The sequence below is a fragment of the Prionailurus bengalensis genome, chromosome A2, assembly GCF_016509475.1.
Source record: "Prionailurus bengalensis isolate Pbe53 chromosome A2, Fcat_Pben_1.1_paternal_pri, whole genome shotgun sequence".
In the NCBI taxonomy this organism is placed as follows: Eukaryota; Metazoa; Chordata; class Mammalia; order Carnivora; family Felidae; genus Prionailurus; species Prionailurus bengalensis.
In genome coordinates, this window is record NC_057348.1 from 125,226,993 (window position 1) to 125,247,588 (window position 20,596).

The following is a 20,596-nucleotide window of genomic DNA, read 5'->3' on the forward strand; positions in this document are numbered from 1 at the left end:
GATTCAGGATTATATATTATCTAAGATGCTAATGTAATATGCATCACCAAACATAATAAACATCTTTCCATATACGAAAAGTATAGATTTACTGTTTTATCACTTACTTGTATAAAACTGGCCTTATGCGAAAAGTTATATATTCTTGTGTATTTATCACCCATGTACAAAAACTTTATTACATTAAATGCATGTGCTAAATCTAGAATTATACTCCTTTCTGGAAGGTAGCTTGATATAATAGGGAAGCATTGCTTTGAAGTCAGAATTAAACTCAAATTCTGACTCTGTAAGTTATGGTTTTGATAGTCTGAAGTAACCAATCCTTCAACCTCTGAACCTCACACACCTCATCTCTAAAAGGACATTAGTGATAACCATCTTGTAAGAGTGATGGGAGATGAGAAATTATATACTGGCATACGGTTAAGCATTAAATGCTTTGCCTTTTTAAAACATATTGTTCCACACTTAACACTTTCAGCTGTAGGTGAGAAATTAATCCCCTGATGAACGCAAAAAGTATGGAAGTCCACTTCAACACTGCAGTACTAGAGAAGGTTGCATGCAAATCCATATCTCCACATTGTATCTACGCAACGGGAAATGAGATTGAATGACTCTTTGTTGCCTCGTCCCTTATAATGCTATCAAGTTTACATTATCATGATTACTCTTTCATAACATCAAGGAAACTGAAAACTGCTAATTATTCAATAAGTATCTCTGAACAAGTGAAAAGAAAAAAATTAGCTAAGAGACCATACTGTTGGAAATTAAGGAAACAAGAAACAGAGATTTTACTATATAAAGTTCTAAAAATAACCAAAAAAGTAAAAATAAGTATCAAACGCTGGGAGAAAGGGAGCTAGTGTAGTAAACTAAATCCTCATCCTACACACAGAGTAAGTCAACATCAACTAAAGTGGAAGATTGAAGAAATAGGTTGTCTTTTGATCTTTGCATTCATGCTATAGTTACACAGGTAATCACAGAAGTAAGAACAGAAGAGTGTCTCTGAAGGGTTAGCTGGGAAATAGACAAAGCTGGTACAGAAAACTGCTTCTTTCATCTTAGATCTCAGGCAGGTCCATACTATACAATTGTTACTATTGCAAATGACATTGAGAAGTACTTACAGAAATCAAAAAAGAAAAGAAGAAAGAAAGAAGGAAAGAAAGAAGAGAAAAGAAAAGGAAAGAAAAATAAATCTAGAAACCAAAATTAAACAACACAATACCAAATATACGATGGGTCAAAGGAAAAACCATATTGGAAATTAAAAAATAACTTTAACAGAACCAAAATGAAAAAAACAACATATAAATGTTTAAATACTATGAATTTCTGTTTGGGGAAAGATGGAGTAGATGTACTTTCTCCTATTTCTCTAAGTGAGACTAAAGCTCTTGGGAATTATATAAATCAAATCTAAGAAAACTTTGAAAGGTAGAGAAAAGGCAAGCTAGCCAGGGATCTTAGGACTGACCTAAGGCACAAAATGGTGATGAGTTTCTGGGGCTTTCTTTTTGCCTCATTTTCTCAGAATTGGTGTTAAAGATCCTGGCAACAGAAACACCAATGGGCGCAGACACAAAAAAGACCAACAGGAAATACAAATCAAAACCACACTCACGTATCACCTCACACCAGTCAGAGCGGCCAAAATGAACAAATCAGGAGACTATAGATGCTGGAGAGGATGTGGAGAAACGGGAACCCTCTTGCACTGTTGGTGGGAATGCAAATTGGTGCAGCCACTCTGGAAAACAGTGTGGAGGTTCCTCAGAAAATTAAAAATAGACCTACCCTATGACCCAGCAATAGCACTGCTAGGAATTTACCCAAGGAATACAGGAGTGCTGATGCATAGGGGCACTTGTACCCCAATGTTCATAGCAGCACTCTCAACAATAGCCAAATTATGGAAAGAGCCTAAATGTCCATCAACTGATGAATGGATAAAGAAATTGTGGTTTATATACACAATGGAGTACTACGTGGCAATGAGAAAGAATGAAATATGGCCCTTTGTAGCAACATGGATGGAACTGGAGAGTGTGATGCTAAGTGAAATAAGCCATACAGAGAAAGACAGATACCATATGGTTTCACTCTTATGTGGATCCTGAGAAACTTAACAGAAACCCATGGGGGAGGGGAAGGAACAAAAAAAAAGGAGGTTAGAGTGGGAGAGAGCAAAAGCATAAGAGACTCTTAAAAACTGAGAACAAACTGAGGGTTGATGGGGGGTGGGAGGGAGGGGAGGGTGGGTGATGGGTATTGAGGAGGGCACCTTTTGGGATGAGCACTGGGTGTTGTATGGAAACCAATTTGACAATAAACTTCATATATTGAAAAAATAAAAATAAAAAATAAATGAGGAGAAAGGAGATGTAGCACTTTTTAAAAATCATGACGTTTGCTTATGCATGGCGTCTTTCTAGGTAATATGCAAAGCTATATTCTTGAGTCAAAATGAAAATGTGTGAACCTAACTCCTTGAATGGCTTTTGCAAACAAGTTGCAAACACAGCCAATCTATTCTCATAGCCTTGGTCATAGTACTTGAATACACGTGGTAATAAATTTGATAAAAAAAAAAAAAAAGACCAACAAAAGCCTTCTGTCTCTAGCTAAAGGACCAGGAAAGCACAGGCCCAGGAATACATAAAAATGTTATAGACAATAATATCTCTCAACCAAAACCCACAGAAAACAACAATAAAAACATGTGGTCCCACTCCTACCAACAAAGGTCAAATTGAGAACAGAGACTTCAACCTTCTTTAGGCTTTAACAAGTCACCCCAACTTACCCACTGGGATGTTGTAGGAGAAAACCAGCTAGGAAGCTCTCTATCTTCATGGTGTCAGTATAGACCATGTAGGGAGCCTGGACTTCTACCCTAAACAGAAATAAGTTAACCCTTTCCTTGCTCAGTGGGGTAATGTCAGAGGAGGCCTAGTGAAGAGTCAGGGCTTTCATTACCACCCAGGGGTAACAAAGCCATCCACATTATGGTGTCTATAGAGATCACAGAGTTAGTCAGATTCTGATCCCTTCAATGGCAATGAAGAGTACCCCCACCTTGGGGTTAACAGAGGCCAGGGGAAGAATATGGACTTCCATACCCATCTGGCAGTAACAAGATGACTCCAATGAGTCAATTATGAATGTACTTGAAACAAATAAAAACACAGAAAAGTCTTAGTCAAGAAATTGAAAGTTTTAGCAAAAAAATAGAAGATATGAAAGAAACAAACAAAAAATTTCAGAACTGAAAAATATAATAACCAAAATTAAAACTCAATGGATGAACTTAACAGGAGAATGAGGGGGATAGATGAGAATAATCAGTGAACTAGCAGATAGAACAGTAGAAATTGCTCAATCTGAATAACAGAAAAAAAAAAAAAACCAGACTGAAAAAAATAAGGTTATCTATGGACCTCTTGGACTATTACAAAAAATCTAACATTTTTTATCACTGAAGTTTTGAAAAGAGAAAAGAGGAAACCAAAGCTGAGCAAACAAAAAATAGTATAAAACCAAAGAAATCCTCACCAAGACACATCACACTTTTGAACACTTGTGAAAACTGAAAAAGAAAAATATTTAAAGCAATGAGTAAGAAAACAACATCTTACCTAAAGGAAAAAAAAAAAATTCAACTGATGACAGATTTCTCATCAGAAACCATGAAGGGCCAGAATGAAGTGGCACCTTTACCAAATGCTGAAAGAAAAAACTGTCAACCTAGAATCCTATAACCAGCAAAATACAGCCTTTAAGAATTAAAGGGAGTTGGACATGAGGGATGGAACAACAACAACAAAAAAACAAAACAACAAACTAGGAAAATATGTTGCTAGCAGACTTACCCTAAAAGAAGGCATCTTAGAACATCAAGAAGGAAGGATTTTTTTTTTAATTTGTTAATGTTTATTTATTTTTGAGAGAGAGAGAGAGAGACAGCCAGACAGAGTCAAGGAGCACAGGGGAGGGGAAGAGAGAGGGACAAACAGAATCTGAAGCAGGCTCCAGGCTCTGAGTCGTCAGCACAGAGCCCAATGCAGGGCTTGAACCCATGAACTGTGAGGTCATGACCTGAACCAAAGTCAGATGCTTAACTGACTGAGCCACCCAGCTGTCCAAGGAGGGAATTTTTTTTAATGACTAAAATAAAATAGATTTCCCTTCTCAAATTAAAAAAAAAAAAAAAGTTTGAAGGCTAAAACAAACATCATAGTACTGTCTGATGTAGTTTTAAATGGATGTAGAGGAATTATTTAAGATGATGATGTTATAAAGGGAGAAGGGTAGAGAGATGTAAAAGGGGGTAAGTTTTATGCACTATTTGAACTAGTAAAATGATAACAGCAATAGACTGTAATAAGTTACATATATGTATATGTTGTATCTACAACAACCACTAAAAAAAGCTACATAATGAGATAGATTCAAGAAGTATAGGCAAATCAAAATATAATTTTTAAATCTTCAAATAACCCACAGGAAGACAAAAAAAAGAAAACAGAGAAATGAAAACCCAAGGACAAACAGAAAACAAAAAATAACAGACTCAAGCTGAAACAAATTAATAATTACATTAAATGTAAGTGGTAAAATACAATAATTAAAAAACGTGAGATTGACAATTAAAAAACATAACTCAACTATCTACAAGAAACTCACTTCAAATATAATGAGAAAGGCAGACTGAAAGTAGAAGGATGAAAAAAGAGACCATGTACACATTAATCAAAAAGAAAAGTAACTATGTGAGTATCAGGAAAAGTAGGCTTCAGAGCAAACAATTTATAAGTGAAGGGGGTAGGATTATTATATAATAATAAAAATCCAACAAGAAGACAGCAATCCTAAATGCCTATGCACTTCACACATTGCTGTAAAATATATGAAGAAGAACTGATAGACCTAAAAGGAGAAATAGATGAATCCACAATTATAGTTGAAGACTTCAGCATTCCTCTCTCAACAATGGATAGATGCTGGACAGAAAATCAGCAAGCACTGAGAAAATATCACCACCACCATCATCCAACAGCATCTAATCAACATTTATAAAACACTTCACCCAAGAATAATGTAATACATACTTTTTTCAAGTGCCCACAGAATATATATCAAGAGGCCTATATTCTGGGCCATAAAACCTCAACAAATTTAAAAGAATCAAAATGATACAAAGTGTGTTTTCTAAACACAACGAATTTAAGCCACAAATGAGTAACAGGAAGATAAAAAGGAAATATCCAAACACTTGCAAACTAAAAAACCCACTTCTAAAAAATCCATGGATCAAACAGAAAGTCTCAAGGGAAATATATATATATATATATATATATATATATTAAATTGGATAAAAATGAAATACAAAGTTTCCAAGTCCAGCATCTAAGAAGCTCATAAGCTGCAACTTCATCCTAACGAGTAAAAAGTTGAACAAACTAAAAGTTCAGTAATTCTTAGATCCATAAGAGAGGTTAGGTCACAAGGCAAACTCCTGCTCCCCAAATTTGAAAATGACAGGTAAATTGAGAGAATCAGAACTTAGTGGAACAGAAACCCATGAGCAAAAACCTCCATGGGAACCAGTTGGAGAGTAGGAAAAACTAAACTATAACTGATAAATTGCTGGAGGCACAGGGTAGACAAGTCTGAGAATCACAAACTCCAGGGAGACCCAGTAATCGGGGAAGTGCCAGATATTTATGAGTTTTACTTCTATGAGCTCAACAGGTTCTTACAGTGAGTATCAGAGAAAAATACCCTCCCACTTCTGGCAGGGGGAGTGGAAAAAGGACCAGAGCACTGTGTTTTTCTTAACAAAGCCTGTCTTAGGAGAAATTATTTTACTAGAGACTAACCTGCTAGGGTTTTATCAGAGCCCAACACACAGGGAAGTGGGGAAATACCAAATTTCAGCCCTATCTAGCCATCCTGTTGCACCTAAGTGGGAGGAAAAAACCTGAGAAGCACTTGTGAAGTTTACAGCCCAGAGGCACAGGTTCATAAAAGACTGACACCTACTAATAGGATTATAGAATGCCTCTTATCACCATGCTACTGGAAACTTATTGACAGTGGTTCTTTCATCCAGGTCCAGCTATTAAGAAACAATTACAAGCCATACTAAAAGCCAAAAACAAGTTTGAAGAAACAGAACAGCATCAGAACCTGACATAGCAGGGATGTTGTAATTATCAAATTGGGAATTTAGACCAACTATTATTAATATGCTAAAGGTTCTAATGGATAAAGTAAATAGCATGCAAGAACAGATGGGTAATGTAATCAGAAAGAGAAATCCTAAGAAAGAACCAAAAACAATTGCTAGAGGTATGTATGTATGTATGTATGTATGTATAAATAAATAAATAAATAAGTAAATAAATAACAGAAATCAAGAATGCCTTTGATAGGCTTATTAGTAGACTGGACATGGATGAGGAAAGAATCTCTGAGCTTGAATATATTTCAATAGAAACTTCAAAACTGAAAAGCAAAAATAAAAAAAGACAAAACAAAACAAAAAAATAACAAAAAAACATCCTGGAATATTCAAGAACCGTGGGACAACAACAAAAGGTGTACCTACATATAATGGGAATACCAGAAGGAGAAGGGAGAAGGGAAAAGAAGAAATATTTGAAATGGCTCAGAATTCCTTCCAATTAATGTCATGGGCACCTGGCTGGCTCAGTAGGCTAAGTGTATGACTCTTGGTTTCAGCTCAGGTCATGATCTCACGGGTTCATGAGATCAAGCCCCACGTCTGGCTCTGTGCTGACAGTGCAGAGCCTGCTTGGGATTCTCTCTATCCCTCTCTCACTGCCTCTCCCCTGCTTGTGTGCTCTCTCTCTCCCTCCCTCTCCCTCTCTCTCTCAAAATAAATAAACATAAAAAAGAAAAGAATTCCCTCAAATTGATGTCAGACCACAGATCCAGGAAGCTCAGAGAACACCAAACATGATAAATGCCAAAAAAAAAAAAAAAAAAGAAAAAAAGAAAAAAAATCTACACATATGGTATTTAAACTACAGAAAATCGAAGACAAAGGAAAAATTCTGAAAGAAGCAAGAAGAAAAAACACATCTTACTTACACAGGAGTACAGCTAAGAATTACATCTGACTTCTCAGAAACCATTCAAACAAGAGGAAACTGGACTGATAATGTTTAAAGTGCTGGGAGAAAAAGAAACCCAACTTGGAATTCTGTATCATGTGAAAATATCTTTTAAAAGTGAAGGAGAAATAAAGACTTTCTAAGGCAAAAAAAAATTGAGGAACTTTGTAAAAAAGTTCTTTAGAGGGGATAGAAAAAGATATAGATCAGACATTGAATCTACATAAGGAAAAAAAAAGGATCAAAATAAGAAAAGATAAAAAGTTTCCTTTTTATTATTCTTAATTGATCTAACATATATAAGTTTTGTTCAAAATAGTAATAGCAACAATGTATTCAAGTATGTATCATTATGAATGCATGTAAGCTTATGTATAGGTGACATGAATGACAGAAAGGATTCAGGGGTTGGGAGGAAGGAATTACCATTATTTTGTTATTATAAGGTACTGGCACTACCGTGGAAGTGATTTAATGTTATTTGAAAGTGGTCTTGGATTAGTCATAAATGTGTATTGTAAACTCTATGGCAACCAAAAAAAGTAAAATAATTATAACTCATACCCTAAAAAAGAGAAAATGTAATAATATAAAAGTTCAATTAAAACCACAAAAAGCACAGAAAGACTGTTGGTCAAAATAGTAAAAAGAACAAAGGCAACAAATAGAAAACAGCAAGAAACATAGTAGATATCAGTCCCAGTTTATCAATTATCACTTTGAATGTCAATGATCTAAATGTACCAATCAACAGACAGAGACTGTCAGAAAGGATCAGAAAAGAAGACCCAATCATACGTGGGTTTTGTTTTTGTTTTTAAGTAGGCTTAACACCCAAAGTGGGGCTTCAACTCATGGTCCTGGGATCAAAAGCCAGATGATCTACTGACTGAGCCAGCCAGATGCCCCACAACCATATATTATTAAAAAAAAACCAACAACCCAACTTTAAAAATAAAGACACCTGTATATTAAAAATAAATGGAGTAAGATGTACTATGCTAACACTAATTAAAGAAAAGTGGGAGTAGCTATACTAATCCCAAACAGAGCAGACTTTACCATAAAAAAGGTGTCATGGGTGGAGAGTGGTATTACATTATAATAAAGGGGTCAATTCCACATGACATGATCCTCACCATGCGTGCATCTAACAACAGAACATCAATAAAATTGATAAGTCTCTAGCCAGGTTAACTGAGAAAAAAAGGGAAGACACAAATTACTAATATCAGAAAGGAAAGAGAGGACATCACTACAGATCCCATTGACATTCAGCAAATAATAAAGTAATGAGCAACCCTTTGCCCATAAATTTCACAATCTAAATGAGCCAATTTCTTAAAAGACACAATGTTGCCAAAACTCACACAAGAAGAAATAGACAATCTGAATAGGACTATATCCATTAAATAAATTTAACAATAATAACCTTCCAAATCAGAACCCATCAGGCCCAGATGGGTTTACTACTGAATTCTACCGAACATTTAAAGAAGAAAGTATACTAGTTCTCTAGAATTTCCTCCAGAAGATACAGCAGAGGGAACGCTTATGAACTCATTTGTTGAGGCCAGCATTTTTGGTTTGGTAACCAGAAAAAGATATGACAAAAAAAACTACACTACAAACATTTTTCATGAACATAGATGCAAAAATCCTCAAAAAAAAAAAAATCAGCTTATCAAATCCAACAATGTACAACAAGATTTATATACCCAGACCAAGTGAGATTTACTGCCAGTATGTAAAGCTGGCTCAACATTTGAAACTGAATTAATATAATCCAACATATCAACAGGCTAAAGAAGAAAAATTACAAGATTATATCAATAGATGCAGAAAAAGCAATTGACAAAATTTAACAACTATTCAAGATTAAAAAAAAAAAAAACTCTCAGTAAACTACGAATACAGGGAATTCCTTAACTTGATCAAGAATATCTACAAAAAAACTACAGCTAAAATTATACTTACTGAGGAGAAGCTTGAAGCTTTCCCACTAAGATCAGGAACAAAGTAAGGATGTTCCATCTCACTGCTCCTCTGATGAGACAACTCAGTGGGGGGAGCACAAAAGAGCACACAGGAACTTTTTGGAATTATGAAAATGTTTCAGAATTCAATTGTGGTGGCTACACAGTTTTACACATTTGTCAAACGTTTAACTCAAAGAACTGTACACTCAAAAATGAATGAATGTATTTTATTGCATGTAAGTTATACCTCAGCAAAACTGATTAAATAAAAAATAGCCAGAGAGAATATATGTATAACACATATTACTAAGGATTACTCTACAACATATACAAATTTTGCCAAAAAGGCAATAAGAAAACATCCATCAAGTGATGACAAAGAAAAAACCCAAATGACTATTAAACATGAAAATATTCTTAGCTCCACAAGTCCAAATTAAAATAAATAGCATATCACAGCAATTAGAAGAGGAAAATCAGAAATTTTGATAAACTGAAATCTAGTAAGGATAGAGGAAAAGTACATACTCCTACACAGCAGTGTGAATTGCTACATTTACTCCAGAGAGCAATTTAGCAGTATCTGATGAAGTTGACTAAACACATACTCTATAACACAGTAATTCTACTTCTAGAACATATCCTACCAAAAAATCTTGCGCCTATACACAATTAGAGAACATATACTATGAATATACAAGAATATATACTTTGGGACTATTCAAAAAAATGGGAACAACTAAATATCCACAAAGAGGAAAATGGACAAATAATTTTGCAATTAATAAAATGGTTAAAATTAAAGAAAAAATATACACATACACAGGGTTCAAAAATATAATGTGAGGAAAAAGCTGTAGAGTGCTTTACTCAGTGTGACAGCATTGTATGGATTTATAAAAACACATGAAGCAATCCTTGAAAATCAGGAATGATGGGCACACACATTATACTCATGTAGTGGATGCTTGTGGAAGTGGTGAAGGAGCAAACCAGACTGGGAAGCAAAACAAAGATGACTCTAACTGTATTTATAATGCTTTAACATACCTGAATCAAAAATTACAAAAGAATAGCATTTATTTATTCTAAGTGGTTGATCACACATTCACTTCTTTTCTCTAAATTTCTGTAATTTTCAACATTTCAAAATCAAAGGAATAATAATTTTTTAAAGCTATACAATATGAAATAGGCTTAAAAAGCACTAATTTTTAACAAACGTGCTGGATTCTGAGATAACTCAAAAGTAGTGCATGCCATGACATTAAATTAGCATTTATCTTAAGAGTTCAAAAATTGAACTAATTTTTTGTTGTCGTTTTTCCAATTTCTAGAATCTGCAGACTAGAAAATCCATACTCTTTTAGGCTAAGGATTAGAAGATATTCATAGACCTCTATGTAACTAAATAAATCTTGCTTTATTAAGGTAACTCCAAGGTCGCTGTTAGTGCTCATGACTTTCAGTGTCCCTTCATGAGACCAGTATTGCCCATTTGCAGGGTCTCAAAAGCCAACAGACTATCCCCATTTAGACACATCTTGACTCCTTCCCATTTGGCTCCTCTAAGTATGCTGGTCATTACTTCCACACGAACGTTCATTTCTTTGAGTTTATGTCAGCTTAGTTTCTGGAGTCTTTAAAATTTAGGAGAGGAATTTTTGATTCTCTGCTCAACTATAAGGACACACAGTCAACAAGCCTTAAAGGTCTCCTTCCTTTTATGACATCATTGTGCTTACTTACTATTTTTATCTGATAAAAAAAGGATCATCTACAAATATTTTCTCCCAAATAGTACTCACCTCTGGATAAAGATGGAAGCGTTTCACTGTATTAATTACAAGAGGATATTCAGTGAGCCTATCATTCATAATCATCCACAGTCCTTCCAAAAATGAAGGTGCTTCAATAATGGTCTTGAAGTAGGAATAATAAAGTCCCTTTAAAAAGTATAAATTATTGATATAATTAAATATGAAAGTTTTTAGAATAATTTCTTCTGAATAAAAGGAAAAAGTCAATAGTAAAACTTCCTAATTTCTCCTTGCTACTGCATTCTTGGGCTCAAAAAAAAGGCATACATTTTCAGGTTGTCGCTGTGCTATTCTTTCATATTTTCTGTATGCTTGAAAAACAGGTGGAGGGGTGGTTAAATGTTGCAAGGAATTTTTCTGACTATGGTTGAAAACAGGAATACAGGGGCGCCTGGGTGGCTCAGTCGGTTAAGTGTCCGACTTTGGCTCAGGTCATGATCTCACGGTCCGTGAGTTCGAGCCCCGCGTCGGGCTCTGTGCTGACAGCTCAGAGCCTGGCGCCTGTTTCAGATTCTGTGTCTCCCTCTCTCTCTGCGCCTCCCCTGTTCATGCTCTGTCTCTCTCTGTCTCAAAAATAAATAAACGTTACAAAAACAAAAACAGGAATACAATATATTTGTAATTCCAGCAAGCCTGATTTTGCCCCCACATTATGAGATTCCTAGAGGCTGAAATCTGATGAATTCTGGCATAAACAGAGAAGCCTTCATCTCCTTGTACAACTTTGCATATGCTCTTTTCCCACCTCTTAACAACATGCAATGGTCACAAGCAAAGATGAGACATGATTCAGGCTTGCAACTTACTTCCTAGCTCCATCTAACGGCTCTGCACAAAGTGAAAGCTAACTAAATGTCAACTGACCACTGTTCATGACACAAACGCAGTCCTGAAAAGGGGATTATCTGAGCGTATTATGCTAGCATAGGAAATAAGGACTTCATTAGGCCAGCAAAAGTGCTGTTTAGTTAAAATTCAGAGATTAACAAAAGCATGCTGTTTAATATTACTTTCCTCATCAATTTCCTGCTTTTCTTCCTAAAATCTACAAGCAAATAAAGGGCCACGTTGCTTGTAGTACATGCTTCCAAAAGCATTAAAAATAATTTTCAACTCTACACTCATTCCTGCCTCATAAAACTTTGTTATTAACAGATCAAGCAATGCTAGAGGCTACTAGATTGAAGTTCTGTTTCAGCTGATGTCTGAAAGAGCATTTCCCCATAGTTTTGGTTGCTAAAATAGGAGTTCATGTAAGGACTGCTCCTTTCTCCTTAGGAGGGCAAGACAACACTACAATGAAAGAATATTTAATATGCGTAAGTCTTATACTTAGAGAAATAGAAAAATATAAAAATAAGTTTTTGTTAACAGCAGCTGTTATTTTTATGCCTGGTACTGTGTTATGTGCTTCATTCATGATCTCCCTTCATATTCCATAAAATCCTGTAAAGCTGGAATTATTTCTAGATGACAGATGAGATTACCAAGAATCTGAGAGGTTGACTGACAAGCCGTCAGACAACGAAGCACAGACCTGCTATCTGAATCCAGTTATTGTCATCAAAGCCCACACCCTACCCACAGCTACACAATTCATTTAATAGTATTTTATATCCTCCCTTTGGAAATAGTATGTATGTTAAAAATTTAAATGCCACAAATATGCTAAATGTATCCAATTCTTCAAAGGTTTAAGGAGGCTGTTGGGGTGAGATTCAAAAAGCAGTGGGTGAGGTAAAAATTGCATGCAGATAAATCTGCAAGGACAGAAAGTAGAACAGAGATTATGAGGGGCTTGGGGAGAGGGGCATGGGAAGTTGGTGTTTTTAATGGGTATAGTTTCTGTTTGGAATCATAAAAAAAGTTCTGGAAATGAACAGCGGTGAGGATAAGAAATTTCTGGTAACATTTGGCATGCTTATATCGTTTCTTAAATGTTGTCTTTGTTTTCCTTCTTCCCCAGCTCTTCTGAGTGATCTTTACTATCTTTAAAAGAAGTGTGCATTAGAAGAGTAGGGCAATGACATAAGTAAAAGAATCCCAAAACATTTTCTATTTAAATATTAAACCTAAGTTGTAGCTTGAGAAACAGTGCATTCAACAAAAATTCATTTCAGTTCCTAATATATTTCCACCTTATAGTCTTACTATTCTTAAACTACAAAATTAATTTATAAGAAACTAACCATTTCAGTTCGAAAAGTCATCTCCCGTTCTAAAGATGAGAGGTGAGAAAAATGACGATCATTTTCAAAAAGTGTTACTAAATGCATCCTAGAAAAAAAAAAAATGATGCACCATATTCTAAGAATAAGAACATTTCAAAACCATTACTAAAGTATTAAAGTACAAAAACCATGAAAAAAATAGTTTTGTAATAAATGAGATAATTTTATAATTTGCTTAATAATTTGTATATTTTTAGGCATTTATAATTCAGTGTGTACAGAGGTGAAATTCCTTAGCCACAGTTGTATATCTAAAACTCCCTCTCTGCACCACCCTTCTTCCACTCCAGGTCTCTCAGAACAGAGGCAAGTTTCTGTTTAAGTTTCACAAGTGATTCTAATGTAACAGGTTGGAGAAATGCCTCTGTAACTATCAAAAAGCATGCAGAATTAAAAAAAATAAATTTAGATTAAAGCAGTTTTAAAATAAATACTATAAAAGGGATCAATTTTCAGGCCAAAGAGACACAGAACTGTATGTCAAGATATTTTATTAGTGAGATGCAAGAACGCAGCCGTGTAGTGAAAATAGGAGCACATGTGACAATAAATAGCAATTCTGCTATCCTTAACTTACCGAGTAGATGCTTTCCAAATACACAGAAAGCAAACTTTTTTTTTTTTTAATTTTTTTTTTCAACGTTTATTTCTTTTTGGGACAGAGAGAGACAGAGCATGAACAGGGGAAGGGCAGACAGAGAGGGAGACACAGAATCAGAAACAGGCTCCAGGCTCTGAGCCATCAGCCCAGAGCCCGACGCGGGGCTCGAACTCACAGACCGCGAGATCGTGACCTGGCTGAAGTCGGATGCTTAACCGACTGCGCCACCCAGGCGCCCCAGAAAGCAAACTTCTATATATCAACCCTGTCTTCACGTACCTTGATTTACATGTAAGACATATATATGTCAGGGTAACACTAGCTATAGGAAATATTTCTCACCATTACAGCCTTAGTTCTAAAATCAAAATCTCCCTGCAAACTAAATGGCCAGAACAGCACTGAAAATATGTGAGGCAGATCCCACTCTTCCTAAGAGTAAAAATTCCTGAGCTCTTATAGAAATGAAAATACATCAGAGGAAAAATATTAAATTACATATAGTTTTTATAGACAGGTCACTTGTGTAAAATAAGGTACATGTGCGTGCTCATTTAATTCTGTAATACCACAGTAGCATCTTTAGTTTCATTTCTACCTGATTTCCAGCTGACAAGTGTTACTAAAACTTATGTTTTAGTCACTATGTTTATGTTTTATGTTTGAAACTTATGTTTATGTCACTAACAACACACATTTACTGTAAGATAAGGGAATTTTTTTAGATGAAATAAACATGCATAATACAGTAGAAAGCTAGATATTTAAGAAATATAGTGGTGAATCCTTGGGTAACACAAAAATATTTTAATTCATAAGTACTATTCCTTTAATGCATCTATTTTGTAAATGCTGCTTCACATGTTTTTTTTTAAATAACAAATATGTGTAAACTGGTACACAGATATTATATACACATAGCAAGCGGTTATTGTCTTATTGTTTGTATGCAAACAGCAATGTCAATTTTGAATCCAAATGTTTTTATTCATTTAAAACTGTAACTAATCTTACCAGTGCAAAACTCCCACAAAGGCAGCTGGAAAAACAAACAAAAAAGTCATTAAAAGCTGCTTTATCATAATATACCCTTAAAACAAGTACTTCAAATGCATTCCCTTCTATGCCTTAAGACAGCACACATATTTAGCAAGATGGCTAAATAATTCCATCTGTATAAAATAGGAAAAATTTACAAACAGACATAGAACAAATTATGAATAGTTCTCACCTCTGCAAGGGAGGGCCGAGGAGCAACGGAAGATTTGGAAGACTAGATCTCATTCACATAAATTGCAAAAGAGTGATGAAATTACTGATTTTGTGCTTCTTTGTGGTTTTCAGTTTATTCTCTCTTCTCCCTCTTATTCTCTATTTCTTTACAATAAAATTTTTAAAACAAGCGCACATATACACTATGCTCAGCTCAATCCTTTCAGAATTGAATCTAGCCTACAGGAGCCACCGTAGACCACTTTCCCTCGAACTCATCAGAAGATTGTTAAATGCAGGAAATGCCTTCCTCAGCAGCGCACCTGAAAGCCCCTATATATGGAGCTTTGATTGCTCCCAGACACCTGGCCTGGGAGACCCATCTAGAGCTGCCCTGTCTGCACCCTATGAATGAGGCTTTAACAGAGGGCGTGGAGACAGGTCAAACAGTGACACTCCTGTGGGTATGGAGATTTTTTTGAGGAGCTCCAAACAATGATTCCTCTGGTGGCTGGAACACTGCTTGTTTTCAAGGATACAACGGAGCTGGGGAAGGGGCACGGGATGAGGCCTAAATAAAACGCCACAAACTCTGCTGTTCTTACAGAATTGCAGTCGTTTTTTGAATACATGTTCTCTAGAGTACTGTAACCCTTTGGTTATTTTTGTAAAATTTTGAAAAATTGATTCTGACAATTTTCCAAGTACTTTTGTTACTGTCACAGAAGAGTGAATTCACTCAGCTATTCCTAATGTCCTGTCTCCCCTCCAAGATTTTATAATAATATTTCTTATGGTTGTCCCAAATATGCTTGGCAAATCATTTTAGCAAACCACAAATTTGAGCCTCTTAAAAATTCAAGAAATTACTCACCTGGACTAACAAAATAAATTAAGTCGATAAAAAATTAAGTAATAATAAATTGCAATTTTGAAAAAAATTCCCAGCCATGCTTCTCAAGGTCTTGTTCTCCATGTTCCTAACCATCTGGTCCCAACCACTCTTTAATACTTCTCAGAAGATTTACTTGATTTTACATGATCAACAACTACAGCCCTTGGTCTGTTTTTGTACTGTCCACAAGCTAAAAATGCTTGTTACATTTTTAAAGGGTTGTAAAGGGTTGTACAGATATGGAAGAAGAACAGGCAATGGAGACTGTACGTGACCTGTGAAGCCTGAAATATTTACTGCCTGGCTCTTTATAGAAAAAGTACAGGAGCGCCTGGGTGGCTCAGTCGGTTGAGTATCTGACTTTGGCTCAGGTCATGATCCCACGGCTTGAGAGTTCGAGCTCCACATCGGGCTCTGTGCTGACAGCTCAGAGCCTGGAGCCTGCTTCAGATTCTGTGTCTCCCTCTCTCTCTGCCCCACCCCCCACTTACACTCTGTCTCCCTCTCTGAAAAATAAAGAAACGTTAAAAAAATTTTTTAAGTATATATTTATTACCTATGTTAGCTCTTTCTATCTCATATGTAATATACTCTGAACCACTTTGAAATTAAACCTATACCTGCTCTCTCAACTTAAAACAGATGCCCCATGGATAAGGTTTCATTAGCCTTAAGATAAACACATACTACCTCATTCAACTTATATTTATAATCTCTTTCTCACTCTCTAGGCAATTACATATAGTGGCAAAAACTCTTAAAAATGGTGTTTAAGGAAAGGGAAAAGATCAAATATCCTACTTGAGCCATCTAGCTTTCCAAAAATCTTCAAAATATTCTTATGCCTCTCATTCCTTCCCTTTACCCCACATTCCACACCTGATAAAATGATAAGGTGTAATGAAGCCAATATTCTAAACGCATGAAGTGCTTATCACAGTCTCTTCCAAAGCTGTGATAAAAAGCATGTCTCCTGATCCCTGTATCCTGTCAATCTCACCTCTGAAAGTGACCTAGCCTCATATTTCACTGAAACGGAGATCATCCGATACAAGCACTCCTAACTTCTTTTATACCCACTTTAACATTTCTGTATATACCAATCCTTGCTTTGCTATTCTCTACCATCTATCTCAGCAAAGGAAGTATCTCTTTTCCAGTTAGCTTCTCAAATTTGTGCCTCTAATTCCACTCTTCTCAAAGATTCCAAGACTTCAACTACTTCCTCTCTTGGAACCTGAATCTCACCCTCTCCCCTTGATCTTTCCCTTCAGCCTTCAGTTCTCCTAAGCCTTAAAACACTTTGGTTGATCTAACAGCACTTCACTTCAAACTACGACAGATTCTCTCCCCCACCCATAACCCCATTTGCTGCCAAGATTCTTGCACAACATCTTTCTTTTATGTTCCTATGTTCCTGGTCTTTTTTTTTTTTTTTTTAATGACCAATGACCTCTTTAAATTCTTATGCTTTTCAAACCTGTCTAGCATCTGACCGGATTCTTAGATTTCTTCATCTTTTATTACACCAACTCTTCCAGTTTTTCTGGCCTCTGTTTTTATATGCATACCTGGCTTTTCCTTTTCCTCTCCTCTCTGAAAACTAAGTAGAAGGGGTTTTCTCAAGTATCTCTGCTTTGCCCACTTTTCTCTCACTGGGAATCTCAATCCTCAAGTTTCAGCTCACTTCTACATGGATAATTCCCAAATCTATAATCCTCATTGCTGAACTTTCTCTCTCCCTGTCCTCCCACCTCGTCTACCTCACCACCTACCCAGCCCTCACAATAGGTTTCCATCGACTCTCCCCTCCCCTCCCCTCCCCTCCCCTCCCCTCCCCTCTCCTCTCCTCTCCTCTCCTCTCCAGTCCTGCTGTTGCCACCCTCGCTAAGACCACTGTTGCCTTGATTCTGGTATTCCAATCATGTTTTTCTGTTCTTCTCCATCCGTCATGGGTCCATTTTACAAACCATTACCATGTTAATCATGTCACTCGATTTTAAAATTATTCAAGGCTAATACTGTGAATGTAGCCACAGAATTGTTCACTTTAAAATGGTTCATTTTGGGGCGCCTGGGTGGCGCAGTCGGTTAAGCGTCCAACTTCAGCCAGGTCACGATCTCACGGTCCGCGGGTTCGAGACCCGCGTCGGGCTCTGGGCTGATGGCTCAGAGCCTGGAGCCTGTTTCCGATTCTGTGTCTCGCTCTCTCTCTGCCCCTCCCCCGTTCATGCTCTGTCTCTCTCTGTCCCAAAAATGAATAAACATTGAAAAAAAAATTTTTTTTAATAAAATGGTTCATTTTATATGACGGGCATTTCATCTCCTTAAAAAAAAGTTGGTTTTGTTTTTCTTTCCTTAAAGAATCCATCAGTTGCTTCCACAGAATGAAGTTCAAATTCCTTAACCCAAGTTTTGGGTTAGACTCTCCACTGCTCGTCCCAGCCCACCTTGTGAACTTACTTCCCACTTTTGTCACCTTCCTTTGCAGTCTTACTTCACCTTTATATTTTCTTACTCCCTCCACTTCAATTATGCCATTCCTCGGGCCTCTAATACTTGCTGTCCTCTGCCTCACACAGCCAGATGTTAACTTTTGAATCACAATTCTAATCCCACCTTTTCCTAAAAGTCTTTGCTGACCTTATTTCCCACTTCCCATCTTAAAGTGTTAGTTTCCTCTTCTGCACTCTCCTAGCACTTAATATATTCAGTCCTTACTTCACCCAGCACTCAGGGAATGCCCTCAGTGTGCCAGACATGGGTGCTCAGGAGCTGGTGTTTGGGTTGGTGAAACAGCGTGATGTCCACGCTGATTCTGGATGTGGGATGTATGTGCTGCCACAACTACACATCTGATAAAATGTAAGTGTCAATTCCCATCTATTATTCCTCTCGTATTTGTTAATACCCGACATGTGGAGACCCATTCTTCTCTAACATCAGCAGTCAGCTTATGACTAAAAGAAATCACAACAACTTACATTAGCAGACATTTCTCCATGTTTCAACCTACATCAGTAGCCCATCTGAACGAGGACTAGGCTCAAATCTGATTTTACTGAAACAGCAACATTTAAATTAACTCTTAAACTACAGAAAATGAAGAATGTAAATAAACAATCTTTCAAGTGCTTTAAAAAAAATTCCCAAATCCAAGCAGTGAAGCTCTACAGCAAGATAGAAGTAAACTATTAAAGGTTCTCAGCTAATTAAACCAACACTTTATTTTGCTTTAAGGTACAAGAGGAACATGGGTGCCCCCAAGAAGTAGCCTATCGTTTTTAGATAGGCCGTGATAAATGGCTGCCCTGATTAAAACGACCTTTTGGTGGTGGCATAGGGGGTGACCACGATGCCCCCCCCCCCAAACCCGGGACTCTGTTTTAAAACAAGAACCAGGGGGGCTGGAATTCTTCAGCGATCTTCCAGAGCTGGACCTTGTCATTAGAACTGCTAAGCTTGTTTGTTAAATTGATCTTGAAGACTCAGCCAAACCGCTTCAAACCCGGGCTCAGAGGCCCTCCGGCCTTGCCACGGGCGCCCCCGCCCCCCTCTGCTCACCTATGCCGAAGGAGGTCCTGCTGTTGACCTGTCGTCTCCGAAACTGCAGCACCTTCTCCCGGAGCTGCTCCAGCAAACAGCTGAGGAACTGGAAGCGGCCGAGAAGAAGGGTCTTGGCGACCACTTCCATTTGCATGCAATTCTGCGCGTTCAGGTTTCGGGTCCTCCGCGGCGAGTAATCCCGGGAGCCCCCCGGCAGGTTCCCCCCGCCTACAGGCAAAGGCGGCTGCCGCTTTTCCGTCTCCGCCTGCGGCTCCTCCATCTCCGGCTCCCCGGCTCCGGTGGCCCGGCGCCGCCGCCGGGACTGCACGGAGCGCGAGGACTGCACCGGCTCTGAAGCCGCTTCTTTGAGCTTACTCCTCGTTTGCCCGACCATTTTCTCATAGTCCCTGTTCAGATGGAGCTGGGTCTCTGGCTGGCGCGGGCCCAGCCCAGTCGGGCGAGGTCCGCTGGGGCCTGGCTCGGGTCGCGGCCTCAACGACTAGCCCCCGCCGCCGTTGCGGGCCGCCCGGTCGTCATGGCGACCGGGAAACCGGGAGGGAGGGGCCTGAGGTCCAGACCGCCCTGGCCCCGCGCGCGCCCTCCACGCGCACCACGCACGGTCCCCTCGCGCATCCCACGCGCGCAGCCCCTGCGCCCTGCATCCCGCGCAGCCCCCAGGAGCACCCCCCCTTGTCCCCCTAACCAGCCCCGCGCGCAGCACAGGCTCACTGCCCCACTCAAATCCCCGCGCGCGTCCTGGGACGCTGTCCGCCCCTGCGCACACCTTGGCTCCATGGTCCTGCTGGCAGGGAAGTAGGAGGAATTCCGATTTAATTATTATTATTATTATTATTTTCCTGTTCAGGGTTAGTCTTTGTTATTTCCACCAAAAGCTTGTGCGTCTGGAAGTAATTAAAAGGGAAAGAGAGTTTAGTTGAAAGAAAGAACCATAGAAAGAGAGGGAGGGAAGGCACTTTTGGGAACATCTCTCCTCCCCTCCTACGCACACCTTGCATTGGACATTAAATGCCTCCTACAGAGAGGGATTGGTCGAAGGCCATAGGCAACATGTGGCAGAGCAGGCTGAGCCTCGAGGCCTCAGGTTGGCATGAGTTCAGTGACACCGCGGTTGCCCTTGGAGGGCGGCATTTACGAATC

The 20,596-nt window shown here is 38.0% G+C and overlaps 1 protein-coding gene across 1 annotated transcript in view; it reads right to left on the reverse strand.

The window, feature by feature from the left end:
* Window positions 1–20,008, reverse strand: part of DPY19L2 (dpy-19 like 2) — a 98,525-nt gene extending 78,517 nt beyond the window's left edge. Inside the window, exons 1-4 of the mRNA XM_043589242.1 lie at window positions 19,457–20,008; window positions 14,800–14,824; window positions 13,143–13,230; window positions 10,942–11,079 (exon numbers count right to left, since the gene is read on the reverse strand). Coding sequence (XP_043445177.1) covers window positions 10,942–11,079; window positions 13,143–13,230; window positions 14,800–14,824; window positions 19,457–19,832 — 627 coding nt within the window. The 5' untranslated portion in view covers window positions 19,833–20,008. The remainder of the gene's footprint in view (window positions 1–10,941; window positions 11,080–13,142; window positions 13,231–14,799; window positions 14,825–19,456) is intronic.
* Window positions 20,009–20,596: the final 588 nt, after the last annotated feature.